At 35.7% G+C, this 14,797-nt stretch overlaps 1 protein-coding gene across 1 annotated transcript in view; it reads left to right on the forward strand.

Moving 5' to 3' along the window:
* The window catches only part of DCDC1 (doublecortin domain containing 1), a 481,625-nt gene that overhangs the window by 35,316 nt on the left and 431,512 nt on the right, over nt 1-14,797 (forward strand). Inside the window, 3 exon segments of the mRNA XM_057552454.1 lie at nt 10,700-10,969; nt 12,187-12,343; nt 12,805-12,967. Of these exon segments, the coding sequence (XP_057408437.1) occupies nt 10,700-10,969; nt 12,187-12,343; nt 12,805-12,967 (590 nt within the window).

Genomic DNA, 14,797 nt, shown 5'->3' on the forward strand with positions numbered 1-14,797 from the left:
TGACATAACTCTTAGCTTTGGCTTTATTATATTTTACTACTTAAACTGTGTATGTTTCTTATCAATGGCATTTTTGTGACACACCTTTGCACAATGTCGTAATTATCAAAGAACAATTCCTGCGTATTAGTCGCTAGTTGAGTATCGCAGTGAAAAGAGATAAAACAAGGATCTTACCATTGCAGAGTGGGATATGAAATCATCTGAAATCACATAATAAATCACAAAGCAAACATATCAATATGCAAAACAATACATCAGTTCTTGCACAGGACCTGGGGGAATGATTTGGAATAAGGAGTGACTAGGATCTCGTGGGGTTAACTCCTCGCATGTGTCTTGCCAGCTTGAACCGTTTTGTAGAGATTTTCTCTATGTCCCTAACCTCTGAACTCATGATGACCCTCATGATAGCCAAGACTTTTCCTTCACAGTACTAATCATAGTCAGTAATTGTAAATTTATATTCATGACAATGTGTATAACATTTCTCTCTTCCACTAGACAATTATTGTATTATGGAAGGGGTTTTAGAAAGTGTAAGCACTGAGTTCAGATTAATATTTATTAAATACTTACTGATTGAAAGGTGTACAGTAATGGGTATAGATCAGCTGAGTGAACACCATTGACACAAAGGCATACATGTAAGAACTGTGGAAGGCAGTGTGGTGCAGTTATAGCTGAGGGATATTACAGGGGCGCAATGACGGCACCACCTGGTAGAAGTCCTTGAGTAAGAGAGTGGCAAGTATGACTTTATTAGGAGTTTTCCTCAAGTTGCTATAAAAAGCCACTAAGATTCACTAATGCTATTAAAACAGAAGAAATGAGAAGAAAAATTGCTCTTGTCAAAACTAGAATCATACCTTTAAATCTTGTCATGGTCTATTTATCTGCTTTTTCTATACTCCTCCCTGGGCATAATTTTATACTTTTAGACCTCACACCTTTACTTAGTTGTTGCTTTGTGAAACAAAAATTGTAAATTAGATTTAATGGAAACCACAGAGAGTAAAGCATAATTAGATATTAGCCTGAGATATTAAGGGGGTTGTCACTTCCACAGTGTTTAAGATCTGTCCCTGATAATCTTTTTGATTATAATAGAAAGCCTATATGTAGATGAGGTATAGTACTGTTTCAGAAAAGGATAAAAGCTTAGTTAATCTCTTAATGTACCTTCCAGCTTTGTAATTCTGTGATTTATCATATCCATTGTATCATACGTAGAAATTGTTTAAAAGATTCAATAACCTAAAATTTTGTAGTTTTTAATTGACCAATAGTTTTTTATCCATACTGCTTTAAGGTTAAGTTTTGACATGTTTTACTTCATATTTCTCTAAACACACATAAAATTCTTAAATATTTACATAGTTTGTATATGTTTGTAGTGTAGACACACATAACCACATTTGTTCTTTGTTCTTTTTTATGACCTAATTTCTAAAGAATTATTCAGTTGCTAAAAGAAATAATCTATTTCTAATAACTGACAATAAACTAACTCAGAAATGATGTAGCTGATGCTTTTTAAAAGAAATATACCAGAACATTTACATCCAAATGAATACCCCCCCCCCCCCGAAAATATTTACTTTAGGAAGTAGTAATTTATTCTAATAACAATGCCACTTCTCAAAGCACTTTCTTGAGTTCCTCTTTGGATTTGCCATCAGAAACTGTGGTACATTCTTTAAAATAGTCTCAGTATTTAATGATGACAAAATATAATCTTAAGTAGTTGCATTTGAATTTTCCAGAAAATAAAATATCTGGATCTAAATTTGGTGTAAAAAATGGATAGTCAAGACTGCATAATTGTATAGCTAGTGTGGTAGGCAGAAATCTAATCTGGTCCCCAAGATTTCCACCCCCTGGTATATATGCCTGGTATAATTCCCTCCTCTTGAGTGTGGGTGGGATTGTGAATATGATAGGATGTCACTCCCATGATTAGGTTACATTATATGGCAAAGGAGATTTTTGCAGATGTAGTTAAGGCATATAATCAGTTGTCTTTGAGTTAATCAAATGGGAGATTATCCTGGGTGGGCTTGACCTAATCAGATCTACTCTTTAAATGAGAGTTTGGAGATCAGAGACAGAAAGTCAGAAAGGTGAGTTCCCCTGGCTTCAAAGAAGATGATAGTAACTTTGAGTTCTTTAGCTATAAGGAACTAAATTCTGGCAAAAACTGAATGAGCTTGGAAGAAGACCCTGAGCATCAGATGAGAGAGACTGCAGCCCCAGCTGACACCTTGATTTCAGCCTTATGAGATCCCGAGCAGAGGTTCCTGCTAAACTTTGCCCAGACTTCTGACCCACGGAAACTGTGCTTTAATAAATAGGTGTTGTTTTAAGCCACTAAGTTTGTGGTAATTTGTTGCACAGCAATAGAAAACTAATATAGGTAGAGAGATAAGAAATATTTCTTAAGAAGATGTATTTCTAAAGTAGTGTGATTTAGATTTAGTGTGATTTGGCTTTTAGATTTCAGGCTAGAAAAGGATGCTTTTTACCAGTGGTAAAAATGATTTTTACCAGTGGTAGAAGAGTAAGTAATACAACGATGATTGGAATATTTGACGGAAATTGAGGGTCTAGCATTTTAGATGGTAGGAAGGGATCAATATCATATAGTGATTTCACTTATCAAACCTACCAGGGAAGATGTGAATGTACAGGAAGGAAGTACATTTTTATACAAGAAGGTAGCATAGAAGTCTTACTGAAGAGGGAACTTCTTGAAATCTGTGTATATGTGAATTACATATATAATGAAAGATTCACAGTAGAGACTTATCATAGACTTCAGGACAAGATAATAAGATGGACATAGAAAGCTTAAAAAGAAGATCTGTGTTATAAAATTAGCCCAGGTTCTAGAATGTGGTAGAAAGCCTCAAGAGTAACTGAAGACAAAGTGAGGTTATTTTTTGGATAAAAGATCATTTCCTAAAACAGTTGGTTTAGAAATCCACATGGAATTCCTGGTTAAGAATTTTCTGGTTGGGAAAAACAAAGTCCAAGAAAACTGCCATACAACTTATCAAATTTTATAAAAGACAGCTGTAACAAAATGTAGATCTTAAAAGAAATTATAATATAAAATTTATGTAATTAGAAATTCTTAAGAAACACAGAGAGGACAGGGTGCAAAGCCTCAGACCCATGCAAGCAGAATTTTGGAGCTGAGCTCCTTGCATAAAACCAGGAGCTGTGAAAGATAGATGCACCTATCCATGAAAAATGGAATAAAAAAGTATTGCTCACCAGCCAGAGGAAACAGCAATAAATGGATATGATATGGTCTAAGATTCTTGCATTGTCTGAAAGTAATGTTAGTCATTTATGTTAAACTTTAATAAGACAAGGGTTTATATTGTAATATCTAATGTTTCCACTAAAAATAAGGTTAAACAAAGTGGGGCATACAACCTAATAGAAGGGGAAAATGTAACAATTTTTTAAAGTATTATTTAATCCAAGAGAAAATAAGAAAAGAATGAAAAGGAACAGAAAACAAGAAAAACAGAAAGCAAAGCATAAGCATGAAGGTAAATTCTCAAAGGACAAAGACTGTCTTGGTGAAGGAGATAACCTTGTGAATATATATTAAATGTAAACAAGCTAAATTCTCAAAAGGCAAAAACTGTCTTTGAAAGGAGGATAACTATGTAAAGATGTATATAAATCTGGAGGAGGAGGGAAATTCACTTTAATAAATCTGAATGTCATGGGATTTTTAAGAGTTTTTTGCAGAGGGGGCGAAAAGGGTCTTTTAAAATAAAAAGGGGAGGAGAAACAAGAGAAAGAAAGAGAAATAGGGAGACTACAATTGTGATGACTTAAATACCATCTAGATATTAGAGCTTTATTGGCTCAAGAGCACTACTGGTTCACTGCTGCTAATGTAGAGCTACCTCCTTGCCCACCTCCCCATTACTCTCCTGTATTTTAAGTTTCAGTTCCATTGTAGTATCCATCTGTTTTCCTGAACTTTTTTGAATAGGAACTTCAATTTTCTAACTAATGGAAAACAAGGAAATTTTAGGGTTAATGGGAATAATATTATAGGACGATAGTTAAGTATAGATATTGTGGAGCCAGACTACTTGGATTTGAATCCTGTCTCTGACACCTGCCTGCTGTGTGACCTTTGGCAAGTTCTGTAATCCCTCAGTTTACTCATCTGTAAAAGGAAGAATATAATATAGGACTGTTGTAAGGATTAAAAGTAAATATAAGTAAAATGCTTAGAACAGTGACTGTCACAATAAGTGCTTTGTAGTCATTAACTGTTAGTATTGTTACTATTATTGTCATTATGAAGGGTATGATATACTATTTATTCCTTATCTAGCCTGTGGACTGGGTTAGTGTCCCTGTAACTGAGTGGGTAAGGACTAAAAGGGCTGATGAAACTCTTCAATGAAGACTTTCTGGGACTCTGCCTACAACTTCACCTGCTTCAGTGTCCAGGTGACTTAGTATAAAATAGAGTTAGAGAGGTGTATCTTCTTCCCACCTCTGTACTGAACTGTTCTGGCATTCCAAGCACTGGAATCTTGGGGAATACTACAAGGCAGCACCTCCATGTGGATCTCATTGCTCTTGTGATGGCCAGTGGCAGCAGTGAGGTAGTAAGACAAAACAGCTATGACTCTCACCAACAGATTTTTATAGGGACTTAGGAGGCAATTTTAGGAATTTATAGTGCACTACCTTAGGGACTCAGAAATAAATGGGGAGGATTTTGAAGGGGGAATAAAGTCCTGTGTTATGGGGACTTACCTGGTGGCGCAGTGGTTAAGAATCCGCCTGCCAATGCAGGGGACACGAGTTCGAGCCCTGGTCTGGGAAGATCCCACATGCCACGGGGCAGTTAAGCCTGTGTGCCACAACTACTGAGCCTGTGTGCCACAACTACTGAAGCCCACACACCTAGAGCCTGTGCTCCTCAACAAGAGAAGCCACTGCAATGAGAAGCCCACGCACTGAAATGAAGAGTAGCCCCCGCTCACTGCAACTAGAGAAAGCCTGTGTGCAGCAACAAAGACCCAATGCAGCCAAAAAAAAAAAAAAAAGTCCTGTATTAGGATGGTGGGATAATCATGCTGGCAGCTATTTGCTCACTCTAAAGGTTGGCATCAAGGAGGACAATCCTATCTTGTAACCCATATCCCTTTGTGCCAACATCGACAACAAACTACTGTGCCAGATGGTCCAGAGACTGGGCTTAAAATCACAATATTACATTCTCGATTTCTCTACAATTAGAAGTGAATGGCTACCCTATCAAACTACCACTGGCATTTTTCACAGAACTAGAACAAAAAATTTCACAATTTGTATGGAAACACAAAAGACCCCGAATAGCCAAAGCAATCTTGAGAAAGAAAAACGGAGCTGGAGGAATCAGGCTCCCTGACTTCAGACTATACTACAAAGCTACAGTAATCAAAACAGTATAGTACTGGCACAAAAACAGAAATATAGATCAATGGAACAAGATAGAAAGCCCAGAGATAAAACCACACACATATCTTATCTTTGACCTTATCTTTGATAAAGGAGGCAAGAATATGCAATGGAGAAAATAGAGCCTCTTCAATAAGTGGTGCTGGGAAAACTGGACAGCTACATGTAAAAGAATGAAATTAGAACACTCCCTAACACCATACACAAAAATAAATTCAAAATGGATTAAAGACCTAAATGTAAGGCCAGACACCATCAGAGGAAAACATAGGCAGAACACTCTATGACATAAATCACAGCAAGATCCTTTTTGACCCACCTCCTAGAGAAATGGAAATAAAAACAAAAATAAACAAATGGGACCTAATGAAACTTAAAAGCTTTTGCACAGCAAAGGAAACCATAAGCAAGACAAAAAGACAACCCTCAGAATGGGAGAAAATATTTGCAAATGAAGCAACTGACAAAGGATTAATCTCCAAAACATACAAGCAGCTCATGCAGCTCAATATCAAAAAAACAAACAACCCAATCCAAAAATGGGCAGAAGACCTAAATAGACATTTCTCCAAAGAAGATATACAGATTGCCAACAAACACATGAAAGAATGCTCAACATCATTAATCATTAGAGAAATGCAAATCAAAACTACAATGAGGTATCACCTCACACCAGTCAGAATGGCCATCATCAAAAAATCTACAAACAAAAAATGCTGGAGAAGGTGTGGAGAAAAGGGAACCCTCTTGCACTGTTGGTGGGAATGTAAATTGATACAGCCACTATGGAGAACAGTATGGAGGTTCCTTAAAAAACTAAAAATAGAACTACCATACAATTGGAACTACCAGCAATCCAACTACTGGGCATATACCCTGAGAAAACCATAATTCAAAAAGAGTCATGTACCACAATGTTCATTACAGCTCTATTTACAATAGCCAGGACATGGAAGCAACCTAAGTGTCCATCGACAAATGAATGGATAAAGAAGATGTAGCACATATATACAATGGAGTATTACTCAGCCATAAAAAGGAATGAAACTGAATGATCTGTAGTGAGGTGCATGGACCTAGAGACTGTCATACATAGTGAAGTAAGTCAGAAAGAGAAAAACAAATACCATATGCTAACACATATATATGGAATCTAAAAAAAAAAAGAAAATGGTCAGAAGAACCTAGGGACCAGACGGGAATAAAGATGCAGACCTACTAGAGAATGGACTTGAGGATAAGGGAAGGGGGAAGGGTAAACTGGGACAAAGTGAGAGAGTGGCATGGACTTATATACACTACCAAACGTAAAATAGATAGCTAGTGGGAAGCAGCCGCATAGCACAGAGAGATCAGCTCGGTGCTTTGTGACCTCCTAGAGGGGTGGGATAGTGAGGGTGGGAAGGAGGGAGATGCAAGAGGGAAGAGATATGGGGACATATGTATATGTATATGTATAACTGATTCACTTTGTTATAAAGCAGAAACTGACACACTATTGTAAAGCAATTGTACTCTAATAAAGATGTTTAAAAAAAAATAAGTGAATGGCTAAAATTAAAATAACCAGAAGTATCAAAACAGCCTTTGAGTAGTGTTTTTTTTTTTAACATTTAATCTTTTTAATATAAAATAAACTTGCCTGGAAAACAGATCATTAAACACATCTGGTAGTAATTTAAATTGTGTGATATGTTTAGTGAGGACTTTTTCAATCAATTAAATTTATAGTATCTCTGCTTATCTCAGTATAGGCCATGCAAGTTCCCTGCCAATTACATTTTCCTTTTTTGGGAGGCATCTGAGACCCATCTTACTCTAACTCCTCTGTACCTTATTATCCTGCTGTCCTATCCATAGTTTTTTTGGCCACTGATGGGTACTTTCCCATCCACACGTTTGCCAGTGGCTTATGAAGTTGTCCAGCTTGAGAGTTCTATCCAACAGGGGTGGCCTATATTGGGTAGTGATGAAATTAAACTTTTGGGGGAATTGAATGTATCATACAGAAAGAGTCTGCAGAAAGTCATGTGGAATAGAAATGGGGAGATACATAGAGGAAGTTAGCAGAAGCCATGAGGAAAGAGGAGGAGAACAGAGATAGGTTAGGCAATAAGATGTACAAAGAGGAAGCAGATAGACACAGAAGGAGAGATGAGGTTATTAAGTCAAAAAACGGTCTAGAGTTGTTCTTAAGTCACTAGTATATCCTGGAGAGCAATAAATGGTCTTCTAATTCTCTTTGTGCTCTACTAGAGTGGTTTTATCTCCTTTCTTAACTTTCTGTGTATCCTGTTATAAGCTCTATCACTTGAAACCCAAATGCCTGTTTATTCCTTGCAAACTGAATGATCCTAACACCCTCATTTCCAGCATTAATTTAACAAACCATGTGTGTGAATTTAATTCCCATGTGGCACAAGTTAGCTTTGCCAAGTTCTGTGATCATCCTCTCACGCACACAGTGACTAGGAAACACATCAGTTGTTATAAGAAAGAACAGTTCCATAGTGTGTAAGAACTAGTGCACACCTGTCTTCAGTGTTGATAAAATAAATCAAAGCTGAAGACTAGGGACTTCCCTGGTGGCGCAGTGGTTAAGAATGTGCCTGCCAATGCAGGGGACATGGGTTCGATCCCCGGTCTGGGGAAATCCCACATGCCGCGGAGCAACTAAGCCTGTGCACCACAACTATTGAACCTGCGTTCTAGAGCCCGCGAGCCACAACTACTGAAGCCTGCACTCCTAGAACCTGTGCTCCGGAACAAGAGAAGCCACCACGATGAGAAGCCCGCGCACTGCAACGAAGAGTAGTCTCTGCTCGCCCCAACTAGAAAAAGCCCACGCGCAGCAACGAAGACCAAACACCACCAAAAAAAAAAAAAAAAGCTCAAGACTGAAGATGGTGAAACAGTAGTGACTTTTTAACATGAAAAACTACCCTTTCTCCCCTTTTACATATAAATTATTAGAGAAAAGTAAGTAATAAATACATATATGATAGAACCATATAGTTTAATTCTTTTTACCATTTACCAGGTAAATCTCATATAATTTATTTTCCTAACCCTACCAGAATCATGTGGAGTTGGGAGGGGTAGGGATGGATAGTTTCTCAAAAGGATGCAAGTGCTGTTACCATAATACAGGGGAAAGATATGCCAGCAGACAAAAATAATAGATAACCCTTAAACGACTCAGTTGGAAAAAAAGCAAAATATGCTTGACAAAAATATTACATTCCAGTAAAATCTGTAAAGACTATATAGCAATCTGAAAAATGGTTGTAAAACAGTGTTAAGTAGAAAAGGCAAAGTATTAAAATAAAGGTATGATGTGGTTGAAGCTTTGGAATATGGAAAAATTAATAACCTTTTTGCATTGTGGTGGTAGAATAATGGATTATTACATAAAATCATTAGTATATTTGTAAAAATATTTGACAGTAAACAAAATGCATTCATTAAAAAAGAAAGACACCTCATTCTGCATTTAGTAGAGAATTCCTTTTCTTTCTTTACCTGAGAATTTGCTTTCCAAGTAACTGTGTATGGGCACTGGGAGCTGGTTATGAGATTTGCAGGTTGAAGAGCTTGGTGACCATTTGCAGCTCTGTTGCTGTTGCTGCAGAAACACCACCACTGTGACATGACTGCTGCCACATGCCACCACTCCCCACTGCCATCAATATCTGAGTACCTCAGGTAGTTTGCAGGGAGGTCCCACCTCAGCCAGAGCTAAAGTCCAATGATCCATTCAAGATGCTGTTTGCCACAGTTATAAACCTGGGTGGATCCTCAGAATGTAGGGAAGGCCATTTCTCTCCTCAGTGCTATGCACAGTCCAGGGCAGACGGGGATAGAAACATGTGATGACAACAACAACAAAATACAACTGCTTGGATCCCAGTGTTTGAGCTCCATTGACCCGCTGTGTCAACTCTCATCCACATGCAACCATTTACCCTGTGGCACATAACTACTTTCCATTCTCTCAGAGGAAATAATAAACCATTGTACACCCTTGTGGACATAAAAAAAGGCCAGATGAAATAATTGTGATTTTAATGAAATTTGTGGATGAGAAAAATTTGGAGTAGGGGTTGTTCGTGCCAAGCTTTCCACACTAAGCATGTGTTGTTTTGTAATTGTGTGGATGGGGAGGTTATATTATATTACTTAATAAGGACTATTGAGGAACTAGCAAATTGGAAAGAGGCAGGTATGGTTGGTATAAAAATAGCCCCAATTACAGTAATACATGGAAACTAACTATCCTCTATGGCTGATCCTCTACCCAACAGCTCAATATTCTCAAATATGTTTAAGCTTGTTTCATTTTATCATGCCAGCACTTCTACATTTTCCATCTTTCTGACTTGGTATTTGCATAGATTTACATATCATCCCAGGTCATGTGGCCCCCTGTTCAAGTACTTAGTTCATCTAAATACTACTCTTTCAGCTTAAATACCAGGTAGGGTAATCAACTGTCCCAATTTGTCTGAGACTAAGGGAATTTTTGAGAGTTGTGGCTTTTAGTGCCAAAGGCAGGACAGTCCTGAGCAAACCAGGATGAGTTATCACCTAATCCCAGGTCTGCTGTAAAGACTTTACCAACTTTATTACAATGCACAAAAGTTTGCCTTCAAGGAATTCTTTTTGCACTTAAGGTTAATATACACCCAGCGTTCTAAGCAGTTTATTTAACATACATTCTCTCTTTATTAGGGTATAGTTTGCAAGTTTCTTGAGGGTAGGAGCCACGTCTCTTTAATTTTTATATTTACTAATACTTAACAGAGTGCTAGTGTTTAATAAATCAATGTAAGAATTTTAAAATGTTACTTAACATTACTTCAAGCATTATACAATTTTTCTTCTTTAGTTTCATTAAGTGATTAAATTTAATGGTTATGAATGTGGGTTTTATTTTAGGACATCTTGCGTTCAGTTTCCCACCAAGTCAACTACTGATTATGTGAGCACAGGCAAGTTAATTAGCCTCTCTGAGCCACAACTTTTTAAATCTGTAAAGTGGGGATAAAAATAGTACCCACCTCCCAGGGATATTGTAAGGCTTAAGCAAAATACTGTCTAAGTGTGTAATGTTTTGTCTAGCACATAGCACACAACTAGTTATTATGTGGTAGCTGTTAATAAGTGATTACACATCAATTCACTGTATTCTTCCCTGCATTGTTTCTTTCAGAGAGTTTATGTCATCCCAGGCAAAAGCAGTTATTAAACCTACTGAAGATTATTTGCAGCCTCAGTTTGGCCCCAACAGACTTTTACATTCAGCGGCAGCATCAGAAGGGTCAGGTCTTCAAGATTGCTCCACACATCAAACAGCATCAGATCATAGCCATGATGAAATATCAGACCCAGATAGCTACAAATCAAACAGTAAAAACAATTCTTTTTTTATATCAGCATCCAAGAGAAACAGACCTGTCAGTGCTCCAGTGGGTCAATTGAGGTAATCAAAGCTGTTCTCTGTTCTTTTTAACTGACTGTTGAAGCTTTCTCCTTTGAGCAGAATTTATAATGACTCAGTTGACTATTTCAAACATTAAAATGTAACACATTTCTAGGGTTTTGTTTCTGCTTTTGTTTTGTTTACTTTTTTCTTTGAAAGCACCTGAGTAGAATGTTGCTAATTACACTTGGGGAAAACATGAGATACACTTGAACGTGGATAATATGCAACTCTGAAAGGAATATTTGAAGCAGAATCAGGCTAAGACCATGAAATACCTTGGTTTACCAGATATTTGTGTAAAAGTAGAAATGCATACTTTTGATATTTAACCAATATTTGAAATAAAATCAAATTGAAATGAACTTATAAAACCATTTTGTGTATGTTTTCACATCAAGATTGTTATCATAAACTGTTAAGAGTTTATGGATAGAAGAAAATGTTGATAAAAATTAAACTAAGAAACTGATATTCACATTATTTTCATATGTTCAAATAGGTGGATATATCGTGGTTTTAATTTATCTCACATTTTTACTTTAAAATGTTCACTTTGCTGCTGTGGCATTAGGAGTTACCAGGGTTAGCTAGAGAACTCTTAAGTAAAAAGTATGACATGTTAGTCATTTACATGTACTTTTGCTGAGAAAAATAATACGGATTGAAACTGGTTTTGACTGAAAACAAAACTTAGAAATCTTCTCTTACTGCCCCCAAGCAATTTGAAATGAAAGCAATAAAATTGACTTCAGAATGAAAAGTTTAGTATGATGTATTTGAATTTCAAATCTTTTTTAAAAAATCGAAGAACTTTGATAAACAAGAAAACTTAAGGGAAAATCTTAGCCATTTACTATTTCATGATGTTAAGACCATATTACTATTTTTTTGCTTTCTGTTAGAATATAGCATATATATATGTATAATTTTTTTAAATGAGTGTTGTGATGTTTTATAGTAAAATGATTTAAATGGTTTATTCTGAGATATGTGTTTTACATGAACAGTTTTGGCAAACTTATCATGTATTAAATTTTTTAAAATATTTAAGTATATATGGACAATCTTATCCTATAAAAAAGTTTGTTTTTTTTTTGAGGAATATTTAGGAACAATCGTTAGTGCTTGTATCTGTAGAAAATACCAAGGATAATATTTACTTAAATATTTTTACTAATTAACGTGCACAAATTGTTGTGTGTTTTTCTCTTCAGAGTTGCAGAGTTCTCTTCTTTAAAATTTAAGTTGGACCAGGATTGGCATAGATTGTCTCAAAGATACAAACTTCAACCCAGAGTGATTAGAGTAACAGCTTACAAAAATGGATCTAGAACAGTTTTTGCCAAAGTTACTGTACCAACCATCACCTTGGTAACTGGTGTCCAAAAGTTTTCAGTGCTTTATTTCTTCCCTTATTCTCTTTATCTATGAAAAGTGAGAAAGACGACATTTATTGTTTAAAATTGTCTGTATCTGTAAATTGCTTATATGTATATACATAGACCTCACAGGCATTTCATTCCTTTTTTAATCAATATATAAGTAGTATATTTAATTAAACAGATACAATGGCTTTATATCTCTATAACATTGTTAAAATGATGGAATGTTCAAGGACTAGAATTTGAGAATCAAATATTCTCAGTGTTGTGATTAACCTATTTGTATATTTTCAACTGCTACAAAATAACCATATTGGCGGAGTTATTGAGTTACTTAACTTGGCAAGTGGCTCAGTGGGTTTCTATTTGATCATTGCGTCTTTTGTTTAGCGGAAATGTGTTACTTTCTTTGTTGTCAATCCCTTTCTCTTACCTCTTGCTTTCTGTTAGTTGCTGGAGGAGTGCACGGAAAAGCTGAATCTGAACATGGCTGCACGACGAGTATTCCTGGCAGACGGCACTGAAGCCCTCGAACCCGAAGACATACCCTGTGAAGCCGATGTTTATGTTTCAACGGGAGAGCCCTTTTTAGATCCATTCAAAAAAATTAAAGGTAAAAACAAAAAAAACAAAAAAAAAACACCACCCTACCCCCCCCCACAGTAAATTGCTTAAGGGGTGCAATTAAAAAATGATTTTCATTCTGTCTTTTTTGCATGGTTTAACAAAACTAATGTTTACGCATTTACAGCTCAGTAAGAGGATAATGTGCTTAATGAAAGAAAAATCCACTGACAGCCACGTTTATTGCCCTTCATTAGCATTGGTGCTTAATTTAATATAGATCTGAATAGACATTAGGGAGCCTGCAGGAGGTTAAATGGTGAAAATATAATAAATTAAATCAGAGATTATTGAATTTACTGTTTAGTTTCTGTGACACTCAACAGACATAATTCATTAGACTTATTCTCTCAGAAAATAGTTCAAAGTTTCAAGTATCATTTATTCATTTACACTCTTGGTCTTTTTTCAGATGGCATTAACATAATTTTGAAAATGTGGCCAGTAATGAACACATAATTCTTATATACATGTGATTTTCCAAATAAAATTTTTCATAAGATAAATGCTACAGCTTGACTTTTAACCTTGAAATGTATATATATATATATTTTTTACATTTACAAAATATGGTTATGTATATTTTAGACACACTTGTAGGTAAGGTCTTTTTTAAAAGTCCATTGTTTCTAACATTTCAGAAATGTGGAGATTTTCTAAAATAAAAAAAAACAATTTTTTTTCAGTGGGAAAGAATCTGTTTTAAGAGAGAAATAAAAGTACCACTGTCTAAGAATATTCTTCTAAGCATGTCATACCCAGGGTCTGTTATCAAGTGCTGTATATGGTAATCACATTTAAATGACATAAGAACTTTGCCATACAAATTCAGTGTATCTAACTGCTGTATTCCCCTCTGCTTTTTATACCTTATTAGAAGTATTTTTTTTTTCCTGCAACTGCTGTAAAGCCAGTGAACCAAAGGCAAGTCTAGGCAGTAATTGCATAAGTAGAAGAAAAGTAATTCTGAAGTTCATTACAGATGAAGTGATGAAAATTCTTCTTCTATTAATGTTATTATATAAAATGATACTAGGATTTCTATCTCTTTAAGAATACTTGATCATTAGGAAATAACTTCTTGAATTCATTAGAAAGTTCAAGGTAATTTGGTCCTTGTAAAGAAACTTGTTGCTACAATACTCAGTGAAAATTACCTATGCAGTAGTGTAGACCCATATAGTTTTCAAATTTTGCTTTAACTTTAAAATATGGCTGCCTTTATTTTGTATTCATTGAATCATCTGCTTGTATAAAAGCATGAGTCTTTGTGGGTAAATGTTTCTGTGACTTTTTTATATTCAGATATATATGTAATAAATGCTTCCTTAAGATCCTCATTTATTTTTATTAATCAGAAGTACTTGCCGTTCTTATGATTATGGTATTTTGCAAGAGATATATAAAAATTATTTATAGCTAAGCTTCTTAGAAGATCTGGACATGTATGCCTAAAATAACAAGGTTACACACATGACTAAGCTGGGTGGATGATTTTTAAATGTACAAACTAATTTCCTCCTACTTTTTGTTTTCTCTTTTATCCTTTTAAAGCCAAGTCTAGAACAAAAAACTTCTCTGCTTTGTCTGCGTATCTTTGGCTGTGTTTCACTGTGACATGCACTGCTGTTTTTTTAGCACCAAAATGTTGGCACGCACTCCTGAAAATTTCACACCATCTCTTGCTGGATCAGCAAGCTTAACCCACCAAAATCTGGTGTTGTGCAATGGTTTTTGACTGATAATCAATCTTTATGCTGCTCGACAGTTGTTGCTGGGACACGGAGTAGAGCAGGTGGCAGATGTGCCTCGTCTTTTG

Source organism: Balaenoptera acutorostrata, chromosome 9 (assembly GCF_949987535.1).
Source record: "Balaenoptera acutorostrata chromosome 9, mBalAcu1.1, whole genome shotgun sequence".
Classification (NCBI taxonomy): domain Eukaryota; kingdom Metazoa; phylum Chordata; class Mammalia; order Artiodactyla; family Balaenopteridae; genus Balaenoptera; species Balaenoptera acutorostrata.